Source organism: Chaetodon auriga, chromosome 4 (genome assembly GCF_051107435.1).
Source record: "Chaetodon auriga isolate fChaAug3 chromosome 4, fChaAug3.hap1, whole genome shotgun sequence".
In the NCBI taxonomy this organism is placed as follows: domain Eukaryota; kingdom Metazoa; phylum Chordata; class Actinopteri; order Chaetodontiformes; family Chaetodontidae; genus Chaetodon; species Chaetodon auriga.
In genome coordinates, this window is record NC_135077.1 from 25,901,612 (window position 1) to 25,920,908 (window position 19,297).

At 43.8% G+C, this 19,297-nt stretch overlaps 1 protein-coding gene across 7 annotated transcripts in view; it reads left to right on the forward strand.

Moving 5' to 3' along the window:
- Positions 1-17,795, forward strand: part of sh3pxd2aa (SH3 and PX domains 2Aa) — a 96,191-nt gene extending 78,396 nt beyond the window's left edge. For 2 of the 7 annotated variants that reach the window (XM_076727936.1, XM_076727938.1), the window contains 8 exons: positions 1,218-1,331; positions 5,124-5,207; positions 10,287-10,404; positions 11,910-12,313; positions 12,443-12,457; positions 13,630-13,679; positions 14,611-14,730; positions 15,134-17,795. In XM_076727936.1, the coding sequence (XP_076584051.1) occupies positions 1,218-1,331; positions 5,124-5,207; positions 10,287-10,404; positions 11,910-12,313; positions 12,443-12,457; positions 13,630-13,679; positions 14,611-14,730; positions 15,134-17,152 (2,924 nt within the window). In that variant the 3' untranslated portion in view covers positions 17,153-17,795. The remainder of the gene's footprint in view (positions 1-1,217; positions 1,332-5,123; positions 5,208-10,286; positions 10,405-11,909; positions 12,314-12,442; positions 12,458-13,629; positions 13,680-14,610; positions 14,731-15,133) is intronic. The other 5 variants (XM_076727937.1, XM_076727939.1, XM_076727940.1 and 2 more) reach the window with 3 other exon arrangements.
- Positions 17,796-19,297: the final 1,502 nt, after the last annotated feature.

The following is a 19,297-nucleotide window of genomic DNA, read 5'->3' on the forward strand; positions in this document are numbered from 1 at the left end:
ACATGCGTCACGCTGCTGTACTTCGTAAGCACAGCCGTCAGAATGAAAGGACAAATGGCCGTTGTCAGAAAGTGATCGATGTGAATTGCTTGCCTCCCGATTCTTTTGGTTGTGGTTGCCGCCCAAAGGGACATGTGTTTTTGTAATTGTGTCAGCTCACTGAATGCTGGCACAGAAAAGCGTGCATGTGACCACAAACTTCTTATTAGCACTATTCAATGTATGATCTGTCTTCCACAACTTTGGTCAGGGTAGGGATGAAGTAAATAAAGTTGAATTCAAACGCAGAGCAGCAGTGTTATGTGACACCATGACATGGAATTGATTTGTCAGAGAAAACTCCCTCAAGACACGAGATTAGTCAGATTTGGGTAAGGACACAAAGGATGTTCGAGGAAAATGTAGACAGTCTTGTAAGAGCTTTTGTTTAACAAAGCATGAACGTGTCATTAATCAACAATGTTGCAAAGAGTCCCAGTACACGATACACTGAAAATCTCTAATGGCATCAAGTCAAGATGCTCTGATGACTCCATTGGTTAAAGTGCTGTATGTGCTGATAATACTTACTTTGATTTATGACTAAATTCCTGCCAAACTAATGACATTCCCATCAGCCGTAGCTGTTCTGTGTGTTTAGTGCTAATTGGCACATGTTAGCACGCTAACACACTGAACTAAGATTGTGAACATGGTAAATAGTACACCTGGTAAAACTTCAGCATGTTGACATGATTACTGTGAGCCTGTTGCCATGTTGATATTAGCCTTTCACTCAAAGCACCATGGTGCCAAAGTGCTGTTTAAATCTATGTTTCACTTCAAGCCCCAGCACTTTCCTCTCTCCAGTATCTTTCTTCTCTTTCGATGTCTGGTTTAGGAATGATGCGTGCGTCCAAGTAGGTGAAACTTCCAGCTGCCACGAGTCCGCCTCAGATCTCTCTGTCGGGCTGATACAGACATGCCCAACGTATTAGATTAGTTTTACCACCCATACACAGGCTGAAATCTGCTGTAGTGCAAATATTGGCTCATGCACAGTCACAGTACATTGTGCTGCATTTGAGAGATGAGCAACCATGACGTGTAATTCCCATTGTTTGGTGTAAATCGCTCAGTGGGAACGACGCTCGCTGCTATCCTTCAGGCCTTGATGATTGTTAGCAGTACTGATAGGTTCACTCTGTCTTGTTCCATCTGTCTATCTCTGTCTCCAGGCTGGTGGTTTGTCAGCACAGCAGAGGAGCAGGGCTGGGTGCCGGCCACATACCTGGACTCCCAGAATGTAACCAGAGACGATTTGGATCTGGGCACTTCCAGGACTGGAGAAGGTTAGAGCAGACACGCACACCAACACGACCTTATCCGATTCATAAAACACAGACAGACATAAACGTCATTCTGACCAACTCCTTGTTTGTGGAGCAGGCCAGGATTTGTCAGCACTACTTTTTGGTGGGAGTTTTTCCTGTGCTCACGTCTCAATCTAAGACAGCAGCATACAGAAGTCAGCGCTAAACACACGCATGCACACACACACTTACAAACACACTTCCAGTCACACATTAGGAACCTTGAAGACCATAGTCGCAGCTCCATGGTGAAATGGTACCAGACCACAGCCAAAGGGTTTGCAATATTTTGGCACCACAGAAAATTCCTTTCAACTCCCCCGGGAGGCTGCAACTCTTGCAGGAACCTCGTTTTGTTGTGACCCTTTCCTCCCTGATGTTTAGTCTGACTGCCGGGATGGAGCGTTTCATCACTGTGTGTTAAGCCTGCGTCTGCTTTCAGAGCAGGGGAATCCAGTCGAGATAAATAAAGTGCAAACACACCACATGCATGTCTGGAGATGCAGGCAAGGCACACATGCACACACTTTGTCTGCAGCGGAGTGTGGTAATTAAACAGGAATGGTGCAATAGTTTAAGAGGCTGCAGAGAGCCAGTGGATTATCTAACAAACATTTCCTGTCCCTCATTAAGACAAGCAAGCCTCCGTGCTTCATTGAACTGTGCAAATTCTGCAAGACACACATACACAAACAGACGCTCTGCTCGAATGATGACAGCTCCTGCACAGCTGCCACAGTCACTGTTCTGTGCTGTTCTCCTTTGTTTCTTGGATTTTTTTTTTCCCCTCTCGCACACTTTCACACACACACTTAGTAGACGTCGTCTGTAGCGGTGCAATCTCTTACAGTCCTGTATCTTAGATGTGAAACAGCTTCATGGAAATGTAGCGTCGGTCGCCTGTGGATTAGACGTTTTTATTGTTTTAATATATAGATTTTTTTTGATTTTCTATTTCTTTATCCTCCAAATATGTTTAGATTTAATTTGGTGTTTTAGAGATTGTTGAATTGTGATTAAAAAACTGCGTTTTATTTAACACTTAGCATCTGCTGCGTTGCAGCTTGGGTCTTGTTTTGGTAGCTTTGACCATTGTTCCTGTCATGATAATGTGGCTTTTCAAGAATTTGCTCGCACTTCAATTTTTTCCTGTTTCTGCCTGAAATTAGCCAACCACTCTGAGCAATATCACATGTGGAAACAGCTGCAGTGCAACATGCAGTAACAGCAATGGCAGATCGCCTTGTTTCTGTATTACAGCAGCAGGCTAGAGAAAGCCCCTAAAAACATTAAAGACATTCATTCATTCATCTATAGGAGTTTTATGGCAGCAGACTAGATTTATTCAAGCAGGCCAAGGCTGCAGAGCCTGCTGACTGTGGGTCTGGGCCGGTCTCTCCACTGCCACTGTGGACATGACATCCTCTGTGCAACATAACCAAATGTCATCAAGTGATGTCAGTGTCAGTCGGAAAATGTTTGAAGTCTGAAAATGACAAAAATCTCAGGGTGTGGAGTTAGACTGAAATGAGCTCACCAGACGTCTGTGGCCTGCTGCTCTTCTGTGTTTGAAGCCAGAGGCTCAAGGATCCATTAGCTGCTACTAACTCACCCGCATCTCTGAGAAAACTTTTGTTCCGCTGCATTCTGGGTAATGCAGGCGCCAGGTTTTAACCAGGAAGAATGCGTGGAATCAGAAGGCGGCTCTGCTGCGTCCATTATGATGCTTTTCTTAACTCTCCATCGTGAGTCTGGCAGTTATGTTAAAAGAGAAAAACACTCATTGAATTTAGGCTTTTTTTTGCACTCAAGTCAATTTATGCAGGAAGTGTCTGAGTTCACAAGAACACACACACTCCCCCCCCCCCCACCCCCCACCCCCGTCCTCTGTCAGTGGCCCCCATTTTCCCATTAGACCTGGTGTCTTTGTGTTTGCACACATCGTCACTCCTTATTTCTGACCTCCCCTTCCCGCTTCCCGTCGTCTCTTACATCTCATTATCTCTGCGTGGTCTGTAACCTAATTCCACTGACAGCTCAGCTCGCTGGAGAGGAACCGACAGGCTCAGCCCGGCCTCCGCTGAAATTACCTCGAAATAACATTTCCCTTTGTGCCTTCCCTTAGCTGATATTTCAATTAGGAGGTCAACAGGCTTAGGGTGGCGCTCGGTGGGATGGATGGAAGGCAGAGAAGAATCAAAAGGGAGAGGAAATGACAAGTAGCAGAAGCACACAAAGGGAAAGAGGGGGAGGATGTCGAGCACAGGGTAAGATGGAGGGACAAGACGGCGAAGACAGGACAGAGGATGGAGAAAGCGTGCAAGAGAGAGGGAATTAGATTACCACAGAAGACACGCAGACAAGTGCTGTTTCCATCCATCCTCCTTTGCATTAATGTGTTTGCTCTTCATGTGGTCTCAGAAAGGGCACTGAGATAGGAAAATGACTCATCATGTTTTGAGTGCAGCTTTATCAAAAAGGCTTTGAACTAATAAGGAGTGTAAGAGGTCGAGAGTTCAGCAGACAACAGCTAGAGACTGTACAGTCTCCCGAGAGACTGCATGTAGACAGTCAGCTACCAGTTCATATCAGCGTGTGAACCTTGTCTTCCTTCCTGGTTGATCAGCTGATCCAGACCCTCCAGTGCAGAACATAGTAACGTTAGTCGGCCGGCAAAAGTCATTTTCAACCTGCTTTATTCTTTCTGTTTCAAGATGCAGTTGATTTTTATTAGAAACAGCTTAAACTATGCTTCCTGCAGTGGCAGAGTTTAAGGATCTAACATTTTGAACTCAATTGCAGACGAATGACTCGATGATAAGATGATTTACAGTGTGTAAGCATGAATGAATGGATCCCTACATAATATTACATAATAATATCATATTATTAATCAGATGCTCAGAAAGAATTCCTCATTTATCAAAGTGTAAACTGAATAAAACAAATAATCATTTTATTGGGTAAAACAAATCAAAAGTCCAACTGCCAATGAAATCAATGATTGATGTGTGTGCCGTGAGAAATGACTAGCAGTGTCAGCCAGAAGCCAGCCGTGATTTCTGTTTTTGTTTCCCAGTCATGAGACGGAGAGGTGGGATGGAGCGTGTATATCTGACACTGTCAAAAAAAAACTAAACATAGGTTACAAAGGTCAGACCAGGACAGCAGTGCTGTACATGGTTACCTTATAATGAGCAGCTCAGGGTACTCGGTGTTGTCTGTTTTCCCTGTTCAGACGCTAAAAAAAGCCAGAAAATAAAACGACTTATCTTATTAAATTCATTTACTCTACGTGATAAACATGCACCCAACAGTACAGTACACATCCTCCAACAAATAATGCTGCAGTGTGACATGTGATGTTTGGCTACAGTCAGTACGAAGTGAATGAGGAAGATCTGGCCCTTAAACGAATTCTTCACATGCTGTTTTGGTTTTTGCTGTTGACTCCATACTCTTCAGGATTAACGCCTGTGTCGTACGTACAAGCTGTATATGTAGTGGAAATTTGTAGAATCTGTTTTGGATCATATAAGATCCTCAGCTAAAGCACTTACAGACCTACAGATTTACAGACTTACAGATCGACTGGCTTCATACTTCACATACAGAAGTTGTTTCACTGTCCTTTGGAAATTCTTTTGGTGCCACTAATGCAGCTTTTTTTTTTTTTTTTTGCATTTGTTAACTTTGCTAATCTATGCTTCTTACACTAACTCCACATCCGCTTGTTTGTTTTCCTTCTGGGTTGCTCCTCCTCATCATCAGTCACTAAGAGACGCAAGGCACATCTGAAGAGGCTGGACCGCCGCTGGACCCTCGGGGGTATAGTCAACCGCCAGCAGAGCAGAGGTGAACATGGAGACAGCAGGCTCTCACACACACAGACACACACACACAGACACACAGACACACACACAGACACACACACACACACACAGACACACACACACTTTCTCACTTCATCACTCCCTATCGTTCCTTGGCATAAAGGATGATAAAGTTGTTTTCTCGGCTGACACAAACTGAAAGAGCAACGATGAGCGTACATGGAATAAGTCTGTTCGTTCATTCTTGGAAAGATTGTGTGCAGGTCTTAATTCTGTTGTGCAACATTCTGGCAAAGTGTACGGAAGCTGTCAACAAAAGAAAACATTGAAGACAGGGATCAGAGAACAGCTTTCTAAATGTTCTCTTACAGCTTTTTCAAAAAACCATGCTTGAGTGCTGACCTGTAGATGTTTGTGGCAAGCTAACAGTTTGCCAGAATGTTCAGTGCTAATGGTAAAATGTTGCTAACTAACAATATACAGTTCATTTACAGCTGCTGTAAGAGAAAATTGCAGACAATTGAATTGAGTCCATTCTTTTTGCTAACAAAGCTCATGAGATGGAGACGTTCAAACAAAGCTAGCAAATGTGCCTTAGAGTTAAGATTCATTCGTCACACACACATGTACAATGTTATTTGAAGTGATGAAAATGTGGACATAATATAAATGTCTGAAAGTCACCCATCCATACAGCACACACCTCGCCCACAAACTGTAAAAAACAAATGTAGAGTACACTGCTGGGCCCCTCCTGGGGCCCCGCTCTTCACATATTTTGCGGCCACATGGTAAACAACCTCATTTACATCCTCGCCAGTCAGCCAACAACAACTGGCCTGGAGTATCTACAGGGAGCAGCTTATTGGGTGGCCATGAGTCAGCTCTGACAGTAAAATCTCAAATCGCACTCCATCAAACTTGGACTTTTAGCTCACACAGAGCAACAAAATAATTGGACTGCATTAAACACATTTGGATAATTAAGGTTATTTGGCTCCCACAGCACAAACACAACAACCTTGATGGCCGCTGAGCCATGCGAACATAAATGATTGCGTAACAGTGGTGCTGCTTAATTAAAGCAAGCTCCCTTAGGTTTGAAATGCTGTTAATGACTTTCGCATTTTGCTCGTAATTCTTAAAAAAAGAAAAGACAAACATGAAAATGTTCTTGTATGCTTTTATTTTTTTGCATTTGGCAAGTCACCTGCGGTTTTGTCGAGTTGTTACTGCTTTAATGCTGAAAGAGAGACATGAGTCTATGGCTGAGAACTCTTGGGGCCGAGTTAGCGCTTTCTAATTCAGACTTTTCTCAGACTGTCACTTAGGCACCTGTCTGGTGCCAGCATTAGTCAGGGCTCCTAACAGACACCCTGTACTTCTAATTTGTTTGTGGAGGCTGATCCTGGGCCAGTGCAACCTCTGTAAACTCCTTAAAACACTCTTTGTTTCGCATTATCATAATATAGCCTCACTGTACTGGCTTGTGTTACCTTCTTCCCTCAGACCAGCAGGCAACAGGGCCCAGAGTAGTGATTAATCAGAGGAGATTGAATGCAGGGCAACCTCAGGTCGAATGGAGTGTGCTTCTACTCTAGAGAGCCTATTGTAAGCTATACTGTACAGGAGGAAAACACACACGCTGACATCGAGGAATTAATCCTAGTTGGTTTTGTGGGGAAGAACAGTGGAAGCTGAAAGGCAGAGGGACATTACTCATGCAACCTTTTCTGTCTCAAGGCTAGGCAGGAATGTTAAAGGATGACCATTCACAGTGTCTCTCCTTTCACAGAGTGGAATCAAAGCGACATGAGACATACAGCAGGTTAGAGGGGACAGTGTCAGCCAGGTCTGCACCAGTGTTACCAGACGAGATACAGTTTGTCTTCCAGAACAGTGAGAAAGAGGTGGAAAGTGTGAAAGTGGGGCAGCGGCCCAATGTGGACTGGTTTTAATCACACAGACCTCAACCTCTGTCGAGCGTTGATGAGTCACCCGGCTAGCTGTCGCCACTGGAGAATGAGGGCATGAAACACGTTTAGAGGCCACCTTCTTGAATTCCAGCACTTACTTTTCTAGACAGCCAGCTTTTTTACTTTTGTAGGATAAAGGTATTTCACGTTGCTTTATTTAAACTTGCTATCTGACATTGTTTTGTTTTGTACAGTGGGATGGCTCTTTGATACACTTGAACACACCAGTGTCTTCAAATGGAAGCGTTTTACAGTCACTGCCATGCAAAGCTGACTTGTGAGTAATCCTGGTCCAGGAAAGCTCCAGACTCAGTGTGCGCTGAGACCACAAACAGCCCTGTGTTACAACACTGCAGGGGGCTGTGATGTTGGGGGTTGCCTCAGGTACCAGCAAGACATGAAATATGACTCAGGAAGTCCAATTTCAGGCACAGATCCATAAATTGAGAGGCTCATCAGATGAATGTTATCACCTCTGTTGCCTTTTTTTTGGGGCCCTCTCTATTGGCACCCCTGCTGCATGATGATGAAAAATATAATAAGATTCGTTGGATCAACAACTTTGTACACCACAAGGTCTGGAGCTCAGGCCAGTTTTTTCCTTTTGTGTAGGAGGTATTACACGCTCATATTCATAACAACATATTCAGTAAGGCAGCCTTGGTTTAGCTGAGAGGATTGAAAACACTCCTGTGTGACGATTTGGATTTAACGGTTGAAAGAAGTGTGTTAAGGCCACACAGAGGGTTACAGAGGGCTCTGGAGAAACTGAAGACAGTGGACTTTCACATGGCGGCCAGTGTTATTGGCTGCGTTACAAACAAGCTAACGGCTCCTGGACCAGTAGCCCTTTTTCCACCATCGAAAATAGTTTCACCATGAAAACTGCAGCTGCTGCTGACTGGAGTCATGTCAGACTTTTTTTTTTTTTTTTTTTTTTTTGCATCTTCCAACTTTTTCATTCACCGCCACTCTTCACTTTGTGACTGTATTACCGTCTACATGCTGTCCAATTACTGTAGGCCGTCTGTCTGTCTGTCTGTCTGTCTCTGCCTCCGCCTGGTTCTGTGCTTCAGTTAGACCTGGATCAAACCCTGCTATGTGCAGGTGTTTAATTACCTGGCACAGCAGATGGCTTGGATTTGCTGTTGAGAATGAGTGCCAGATCGTCGAGAAACCCACGAGAAGATGTCTGTCCACCTTCCTCCTGTTCTTATGCTCCCCCTTTCCTTGTCTTCCCTTCCCCCCAATTTTTGCCTTGTGAGTGGAGGCACCACTGTCCCTGCCTGATAATGCATTGCTGAGTTTGCGATAAGGAACGAGTGAGTGAGGTTTTACAGCTCTGTGCAGACACTTGAGATACAGTTTGATTTAGTAGCGCTGGCAGAGGACAAAAACAATGAGCCATCGTGTAGGATTTATGTTCTCTCAGGATGTAATTTGCTAATGGAAGAAAGCAGTCGTATACTCTGCGGCCCGTTTGCTGACACAGATTTCTTTGCCTCGTGCGTGATGCTTCATAAAGAAGATGGTGATACTGATACTGAGATCTTGATAATAAAATAAGGGTGGGCTCAGGATTCAAATTAAATTACAGCAGATCTGCTCTTTTTGACTCCCCTGTCGCCTGACACAAAGCCAGGTCGGGGTGTCTTGACCTCTCTGGGGTTGCTGATTGGCTACTGACAACGAAGTGACCTCATTGTGTTCTCGGCAGGGCTGGCGTTCCACACTCTAAGGTTCAATAGAAGCCATCCTCCCTCCGCCCTGCTGGCAGTGGTCTGAGCGCTATCATTTACAATGGGTCCCTAATCTGATTTATAGAGTCCCACTGACCACTCTCTCAACGCACTGTTCTGTCCGTGCAGTGTGATGCTGGAGCCAATACACAGAAAAACACACACACACACACAAACACACACAGAAAAACACACACCAAGATGCTCTCTGTGCTTTCACACAGTGTCAAAGACTTTGTCAGTAGTACATCAACACACACGACAGGCACAGACATTTAGGTAGACGTTCCACATTTCTCTATAAGACACCCTATTTGTTATTCCCTGTCCATCTGCAAGTACCTCTACACACACACACACACACACACACACACACACACACACACACACACACACACACACGCTGAGGTTCGGAGCCAGACATTCCACTGTGCTCCACATTATTGACGTCAGCTGCTCTGCAGTGACAGGCAGGAGAGGGACTGGAATGGCCGCCGTCTGGATGAACCCCACCTATTGAAAGCATGCATTGACATGTATGAGCACATACCTCTGAGATATCATTCCTGGCCCTCACATTTCCTTCAACAATGTGGATGTACAGCCGGTCATCTGAGTTCACATTCTCTGCTGTCTAACTCATTTATTCTGTACATGTTTTGATCCCCTCCTATGGCCATTTCTGTGTCCTTTTCTTCTGTTGTATTTTCTGCCTCTCACTTTTGTATGTAGATGATTGGTCTTCCTCTGCATACCATACCAGGTCATCCGCCGCTGAAATAAGCCACTGGTGAACTCTCCCACTGCTGGGAAGCTTGGTCTGACCTCTCTGGCAATCTTTCGTCTCCTCCTCTGCTCGCATCTCTTGCCTTGGTGTCTATAAATCCCCGAACTTTCTGCTGCTCCCCACTAAGCCCATTGTAGGATTTCCTTCCCTGCAGGGTCTTGGAAGCCTTGCAGAGTGTGAGAGAGGAGTGGTGGTCAGATCGGGATCTGAGAGGAGAGATCTCTGCCCAAATATCTTATCTCCTCGAGGGAGACCCTGATGTAGGCCTGCTGTTAGAGGAGGAATTTCCCTCTGGAGAGAGAGAGATGAACACTGGATCAAGGTCCAAATAGCTTGAATGAGGTCTAGCATGAATAAAAACAAGCAGAGAGGGAGAGAGGTTCCACCAGTAGAGGGAGATGCTTGTTATTATTGTGTAGGACAAGGGAAGAGTGTTTGTCTTGGTATGGAAATAGTGGGAGCATCTTAAGTAGGTCACACTTTTTCCCCCTCATAAGGCCCTGTGGGAAGATCTAAACTATACTGGTAGTTTAACTCCTCAGCGTAAGACAACTTTAATGTCTTTAACTTTCTATTTCTTTAACCCTCTTCATCTCCAGAGGAGAAGTATGTGACGATACAGCCGTACACCAGTCAAGGGAAGGATGAGGTCAGCTTTGAGAAAGGGGTCACCGTGGAGGTCATCCAAAAGAACCTGGAGGGCTGGTGGTTCATCAGGTGAGTAAACGCTGACGAATAAAAGGCGCTCAGCTGGCAGAACCGCCGCAGCAGGAGCATCAATGCATAGCAGCGACGTGAGCTAAAAGTTTCTTTTTTAGGCATTCCGTTTATGAGAGAGCGAGTCCTCAGAGAACAGTGACACTGTTGGCGCTCATCATTGCTGAGTGCTGTGATCAAGGCAGCGCTTTCCTGCGGCTCTCATTTGCGTAATGGTATTGAGGAGAAACCATTAGCATATGACACTCTCTACAGATCAACTGCGTCCTTCCTGGGATTTCTAATGTGTATGTGTGTGTCTGCCTGTTTGCACATGTGTGTGTTGTTTACCCAGCCAGTGTGTGTTTCCTGCCAGTTGTTTGTTTCCGTGTATCCTCGGAGGCAAAAGAGAGTGGAGCTCCTCTCCGCAGCGGATTACTATCACATGCTGCCTTGTGGCATCTGACGTACAGTGAGCATGCACCCAAAAGTGCGTGCATGCTCACTGTATCGACACATACACTGTCAAAGGTGTATGTGTGCTTGTGGTATTTGTAGTAGGTGTACACAAACTACTTGTTGAGGAGTTTTTCCTTATCCAATTTGAGAGTCTAAGGATAGATTGAATAGGCCTTTGAGGCACATTTGTGATTTCTGATATCATGTTTTATAAATAAAATTGGCTTGACTGGCCTTGTTCACTCCCTGGCCTTGTTGCATTGCATTTTAGAGCACATTATCCAACTCCAGATGTACCTCTGAGTCATGCTGCTCTCAGGCGACTGTTTTAATACTGTGAAGTCCAAGCGTGGGCCTTTTCTAGGTGTGGGGACGCCTTGTGGTCACAGCTGGAGTCATGCAACAGGGGAGCAGAGACGGTCGCGTCTTTTCTGAGCAGAAAACGGCCCACCTGGAGGCAAATGACTCAGAGTTGCATTTGGAAACATTACTTATTGTTTCGCAAAGCACTCTTAAATGACTCATTTAGCGTAACAATGAATGTTGAAATGTGGGGAAGTGGTGTCTCTTTGCATATATTACTGTATGTAGTCTGTTTACTTGCCTTTGGCTACCTTTACACCACTAGAATTAAAATAATGTCTGTTTTTCAATAAACAGGATCTTACTTGGTGTATTTTATTGCCCTCTTAAATGCCAGGAAACATGGATATTTAGTTGTTTATTTATTCCAGGTATCATTTATGGTCCAACTTATATCATCTTATAAAACTGTACACTGGTGATTTAATATTGCATTTTTCAGCAAGGGGACTCACAAAAAAAGTATGTTCAAAATCACACAACAGAGGCTTCCCCTTGTTTGAATCAAGCTCCAAAAACTACATTTTCTATAATGAAGCCAGTAGCATCATTTTGTTTTACGCTCGATGCCTGGTAGATATCCATGCCTTTCAATCTCCATGTCCCCATAAACTGACAGTTACATGTAAAATGTGTGCAGTGCCCCAGAAAAAGGAGAACAATATATAATATTAAACATGCTGTCTTTATGTTCCTATGCACAGATACTTAGGAAAAGAGGGCTGGGCCCCTGCCTCCTACTTGAAAAAAGTGAAAGAGGACTTCTCCCCTCGCAAGAAGACCCTGACAGGCCCCGTGGAGATCATCGGCAACATCATGGAGATCAGCAACCTGTTGCAAAAGAAGTCAGTCAGCGAAAAGGACATCCAAACAGAAGGAGAGGGGAGCTCCACACCGGAACGCCACATATCCAAGAGCGAGATCAGCCTGCCCATGCCCTATAATTCTGAAATCAATGCCGAGACGGGCAGGAGGCTGAGTGCAGGCCGTGACACCAACAGCCCGTGTCTGGGAATAGCAGCGAGTGCTGCCCTAAATGAAAATAAAGGGAGAGGCGAGCCAGGTTCCCCAGCTGTTGCCAGAGTGGCACCACATAGAGTGGAAATTGGTGAGTGTTTGTGGTGTGTTAGGAGACAATTGTACCATTGAATAAAGCAGTAATTCATTGCAGCTAAGGAGAGGTGGCGTTTTAGACTTCGTGTGAGATATTCAAACATGCCTTTTTCCTTTTGTGTAGGCTTTGATGCTATAGGTAAGCTACATGGCTACTGGTGGTGGTGATGGTGTAATCTAACAACATATACTTTGTCACACTGACCTGTGAAGCTTTTTAACATGGGATTTTTAATGTGGATATCCATTTTACTCACAGACTAACCATGTATGACCATTATATTTGTGTCTCATTCCTGAGTGTTTGATGGGACATGTTGAGCACAGAACATGAAATACATTTGTAGAAATTATTATCCTACAAAGATCATTTTAATTTGAGCAAATACAAATCTGTTTTGTGCTCCATACATTTGTTTGCAGGTTTACTAATATCCACAGTCCCCACTGACAACCTTTTTCGTCCACTTTTGCTCATTTCTGATTAGCTATTTTCAGTCAGATTGCTAGTGGTATTGTTGTGTATTAGTTCAGTTTTGGTTACTGACGTAGTTTTGTGAATTCCCATCTGTACTATTATGCTATAAGGTGATTAATACTAATTACCGATCAATTATTAAACTCAATAGAGGGCCCTACATGTTTCATTTTGTACATCTTGTGCCACTGAGTTGGAACAATTCGCAGCACAGTTACAATTCAATTTTAAAAAGAACTAACATACATTGATTACTATAAAGCCAAGGTTGTGGAGATGGCAGTCATCAAGGTAACCAACTAGCTTAGTTAGCTACTGCATCTATGGCCATTAGTTAGCAACCTACCAACTGATGATATTACATGCAATCTGACTGCAGCATTGCTCGTGCTGTCCAGAGTGTGAGCTCCTCAGTGGACCTGCTTTATCCACACACTTCTTTGTGAGATGGGCTGGTGGTCAGTCATCCAGATACACTTGTCTGGCAATATAGGATTATGGGATATGAGTGAACTTTAGGTTACTCGTGTAGCGGTCTCTGTGAGTGAGTGAGATGTCTCATTGGACCACCTCTCTTGCTGCTGGGGTCAAGTGAGAAGTATTGTGCTTATCTTGAATGGTGTCTGAGGCTGCATCAGACATATGTTAGATCAGAGGGTCCTGGTCCAGACACCATGACTGCCAGCCACTCAGGGCTACTGTAATAGTTTAAGTATTTCAGTCTTTGCATGTGCAAGAATGGGACACAAATATAAGTCTAGAACTCCTGACTGTTGGATGTAGTTTAAGTACATTGCAAATACATTTCAGTGACATGTTTCTTTGTTTTTCAGGCTCTCCTAATCTGAGACAAAAACCTCCTCCAAGAAGAGAAACCAACTTGGTAAGAAAATCAAGAATCGGCTGCCTCATAACAATACCCAAGATGGCTTTCTTTAATGTAATTGTATGTTCAACAGAAATATGTAAGCATCACAGAACAATTAAAGAATGTTCTAGCACATTTACAAACACTTGTTCTAGCTGAAAAGGATTTTCAAAGCAGTATAAATACATTACTTAAGGATAACAACACAAAAAGAAAGATTGTTAATTAGCTCCCAGGGTATTCCAAGAGTTGTCATAGCAACCATTAAAGAACACTAACAACAAAAGAACCATTTCAGCACGTCTTTCATCTATATCAACCACTGTGTACACTCAAATACTATAATATGTGTATTATCATATGCAGCTAGAACTCATATCTTGAAATGATTGATGTTTCCTTTATTATGTCTGTAGTCATTCTGATTCTTAAAGGGCAGTTCACCCCAAAATCAAAAACATATTTTTTTCCACATACCTGTAGTACTATTTATCCATCTAGAATGTTTTGGTTTGTCACAGAGTTCTAAGTTTCCTTCTGTGTAGTGATACAGTTGGCGGGTGTAGTTCGGTAAGAAGAAAAATAGGTCCTACGTGGAACTGCTCACAACATGGTCTGTGTATTAACTTGACTAACCGTGTCAAGATTTCTGGAGAGGCACATTGTTGTTGAATTTTTCACATGTATTTTTTTTGTGCATTGTCCAACACAAGCTAAGGACCATCTAGTGCAATTGGAGAGAAGGCAAAAATCTCTACAGCTGATATCTCAAGAAGTCAACAACTCAAACAATCTAGATGGATAAAAAGCACTACAGACAAGAGGAGTTTTTTTTTTTGTGTGTGCGTGATTTTGGGGTGAACTGCCCTTAAAGTCGTAGTCAGATCCAGCATAGTGATGGCTGGATATGATGTTAGCTGACATCTCTCCCCCTTTTGCTGTGCAGGGATTCCAGTTACCCAAGCCACCAGAGCCCCCTGCTGTGGAAGCAGAGTATTACACTATAGCAGATTTCCAGTCCTCGATCTCTGATGGCATCAGTTTCCGTGGAGGACAAAAGGCTGATGTAAGAGGCCAGATCTACATTGTTGTCACTGAGATGAGACAGTCATGGCTCATTGAATATGTATGCAACTGTGTGCTGCCCAGACAGGAAAAATGAGGCGATCAAGATGTAACCTTGAGATTTGTGTTTGAACATGATTATGTTGACAGACTTTGTGAGACTCAGGTAGTGAGATGAAGATAATGTTAATTGAAATTTGGCTAGGGAGCAATTTTAGACAGTGTGCTCATTTTTGTCATTATTGTCTCTGCAAGACTGTACTAGCATATGTACATTACAGCATGTCTGTGATCATCTGGTAATCTAACCCTGACTTATTTCATTGTTTAACAAATTTGAAAAATCCTCAAGAAAGAAAAATATTCTTTTTGATAGGTTTTATCTTCTGTCTCTTGTGCTGTAGGTGATAGAGAAGAATCCAGGAGGCTGGTGGTATGTACAGATTGGAGAGATGGAGGGCTGGGCCCCCTGCTCCTACATTGACAAGCGCAAGAAGCCCAACCTCAGCCGTCGGACCAGCACCCTGACCCGGCCCAAAGTCCCACCCCCAGCTCCACCTGTCAAAAAACAAGACTCTGAGGAGGCTCCCCCTGCTGCTAACTCTGCCTCTAAAGCCTCTGAGCCGCCAAGCAGGCCTGTGTATGAGGAGCCTGAATATGATGTACCTGCAGTTGGATGTGAAGGTGAATCGGACACAGATTCCCTGAAGGACGAGCGCACCCTTGATGTGAAGATTGGCAATGTTGTCAGCGACAAGTATCGCAGCTCCCCTCCTTCCTGTAAGGCTTCTCCTCCTGTCTGCAAGGCGTCCCCTGTGTTCACTCATCGAAGATCTTCCTTCAGGTCTGTAGAGGAGGTTGCAAAAGAGGAGTGTATCTATGAGAATGATGGCTTCAGGCGAAGCAGTGGTATTGAAGGAAAGCCGGTCAAAGGTTCCAGTGAGCCAAATTCCCCAAGGAGCTACCATTCCTCTACAGTCCCACGGAAACCCTCCGGATCCTCACCTTTAGCTGGTAGACCCATGAAGACCATGACACCGGAGATGAACCGGCGAAGCCAGACCCTGGGCAGACACATAGATATCAGCCTCAGGTCCCAGGACAGCAGCCCCCACTCTTCATCAGATGAATTGAGCAGAGGCTCCAAGAAAGGCCCTGCCTTCAGCCGGGATGTGGAGCAGAGAATAGGCCAGAGCCCCTCCACCAGACCCAAGCCTTCTGTCCGACCTAAACCACTCCTGACCAAATCAGAGCCCCAGAGTCCTGAGAGGATGGATATCACCTCTCTGAGAAGGCAATTGAGGCCTACAAGTCAGTTTCGACATGGCCTCAAACCTACTCGTGGAGACGACTCTGAAACAGCCTCTGTTATCTCATCAGAGGACTCGATGTGTTCGAGAAGTACCTCTGATCTCTCTTCTGTTTACTCCAAAGGGAGCCGTGGTGATTCAGATGTGGAAGGTCCCAATCTCTATCGCTCCTTGGATGCCTATAAGAAGGTCCAGGACTCTGAGGTCAGCTTTCCAGCTGGGGTGGAAGTTGAAGTTCTGGAGAAACAGGAGAGTGGTTGGTGGTACATCCGTTGGGGATCTGAGGAGGGCTGGGCTCCCTCGTACTACCTGGAACCTGTCAGACAAGTGAGTGATGCAGGTGGGTTAGAATCAGATGGACATGGGAGTGGTGGGAGTAAGTCCAACAGCCTGGAGAAAAATGAGCAGCATGTTTTGGCCCTCAATAACATCAATATTCAGGGTCTGAGCCAGCAGCATCAAGGCTTGAGGAGGAATACTCCGCCAATTCCTTCTAAGCCTCCTGGTGGCTTCTCAAAGCCGTCAGGAATGGTAAATGGAGGTGTTCGGATGAGGAACGGGGTGCGCCAGGTGGCGGTGAGGCCTCAATCTGTATTTGTGACCACAACACAGCCAGCCAAGGATGCACACTACATGACAGGGTCTCTGAGGCGAAATGACTCACTTGGCAGAAGTGATCACTACGGCTCTGGTTCTGCCACGCTTGGTGTACGCCGAAATGCCTCCTTCAGCACTGTGAGGCCACATGTAGTTGTTGAAAGTCAGACGAGGCCTGCTGAGCGTTCCAGCCTGGGGTCCTCAGGGAGCTCATTCAGCACAAGCAATGTACAGGATGCCCTTAGCAGAGTTAATCAACGCAACGGCATTCCTGTGTCCACAGTCCGACCCAAGCCCATAGAGAAGAGCCAACTGATCCACAACAACCTTGGCAGGGATGTGTATGTGTCCATTGCTGACTATCGTGGCGATGAGGAAACTATGGGTTTCACGGAGGGCACTTGTCTGGAGGTTCTGGAGAGAAACCCCAATGGATGGTGGTACTGCCAGGTGCAGGACAGCCTGCTTCCCCGCAAAGGCTGGGTCCCCTCCAACTACCTAGAGCGGAAAAAATAAACCCAACCCCACATCCTTCCTCTACCCTTACCCTCACCTCCCCCTTTTGATGTCTTCAAGGACGTGGGTGGCATCAATTCTTACGAATGTTACCCATCACCTCCCCCAAGCAATATGTCCTTGAAAATGTACATTAATGAAAAGACTGTGTGTAAAAAGAAAGATGTTTTAATCTGATAAGGAAGGACACTTTTAGTGCTGGTTTACTAAAATGTATTCGAAGAGGAGTATAAAGATGTTAAATATTTTGGCTTGGAATGACAGACAGAAACATGGGATTGGTCACCTTGAGCAAGGAAATTTGAGGAGGACAGTGTCTTTGAGAAATAAAATGGTATGAATGGGAGTGGTAACCTCTTAAAGAGGTGTGCATCATGTAATACAGAAGTTGAGCAGGGTAATGGCTATGCTTATTCCTGCCCATCACTGACTATGATGGCCGATAAGTGCCTTTTGTATTTGTTCACCTAAATGGAGGTCCTAACGGTGGATGGCAAAACATTAAATCAACCAAATCTTTTGAGTGCCATAGGCCAATGAACACCACCAAGAGTATTTCCTAACTAATTAAGAGCTCTACTATAGAGTTTAAACATAGTACAACGTTTCGATCTTAAGTGCTCTAATTGGGCCAACACACAGTAAAGAAAGAAAAAACACAGACTTAAGGAATTCATCATCAAAGTCATCAAGCAAACATTTTAATCTTGTTATTAATATTGTTTATTTAGTTTCATTGTTCATGTTATAATGTCTTGTGCTGATGCAAGTATTCCTTAGAGAATTATTTCTGCTTTCTTGTGACATCTGTTTTCCACCCAGAGCCTAGAATTGGAAAAGTTAAAGCTCCTGCCTCATGTCTCGTACCAGCCGACACTGGCAAAATATACAGTAGGTGCTCAGGTTTGATAAATGGGGATAGCTTTTTTTCTCATAGATCCTCAAGCCCATGAATAATATGTTCATATTCATATTTTTAATCCCATGTAACTATCTGGGATAATAAATGTATTAAAAAACCTGTGAAACTTGAAAATAACAGTTGGATATTAGTTTCCTGGAAAATCAGAGGCACAGTTTGAGTGCTCTCCAGAACAAAACAACCTCCTGTCTGAGTAGCTAATAACCTCAAAAGATCAAAACAATTCGTTTACAAAGGTTTAGGTTTACTGTCGTTCCAGGGACAATTGATTTTGTACATATTTTGTTTTGTAGACATATAATAACACTGCTGTTGCAGAGATGTATTGAATAAGTACTGGAAATGCGGTGAAATAATTGAATCCCAGGGACATATTTGCACAGCATTTAGCCCAAAATGTGATCAAACCAAAGTGAGTTTTTTGTGATTTTACTATTTATTTATGGTACAAATACAATACAGTATATTCAACAAAATGCCTGAAACAAGGCTTCTGAACTGAAAAAACGTTTTCCTGTCAGTACCTGGAAGTACTTAAATTGAAGACAGCATGGTGAGTTAAGTCCATGTAGAGCAAACTAAAGTGAAAATATGACGTTAGAAATACGTTTTCCCCAGTGCTGAAGTGAAATATGAGAATTTGAAATTCTGAGCTAAAATCCAACTTTCAAAATTCAAATGGCTGATGTTCAAGACTGCTGAAATACATTTTCTAATGATAGGTATGAGCGCTCTGTATGAGGCTGAACATTAACTTTTCATTATGTTTCTGCTGGACAGTATCATAGTATTAAACTAAGTACAGTACCTGCTAGATTGCAGTTATCTATTTTAGCGAAACCGTACTTGTTTTTTTGTTCATTTGGTACTCTGTGATCACACAGTGGCAATAATGAGGAACGAAGTGGTTCTGTTTTGTGAATTAGTGCACTTTAAACCTGCTTTTATGGTGCATTAATGTAAAGATGCAGTAAATACTCAGCATATTATTTATTGAATATTCTTTATTATTATTTAATGTCTCTCTATTCTTTTTTTTTTTTAAATTCCAACTCGTCTCTAATGAGAGGTGGAACTCTAAGAGGAGCTCTCTCTTCAACTGAGCCCATAGTTTGAGTAGAATTGGAGAAACAGAGGCCTCCTGTGGGAGGTCATAGGTACTACAACTTGATTTTTGTCCCATCCACAAGGCTTACAAGCCGTCTTACCTCAGTGCAATAAGA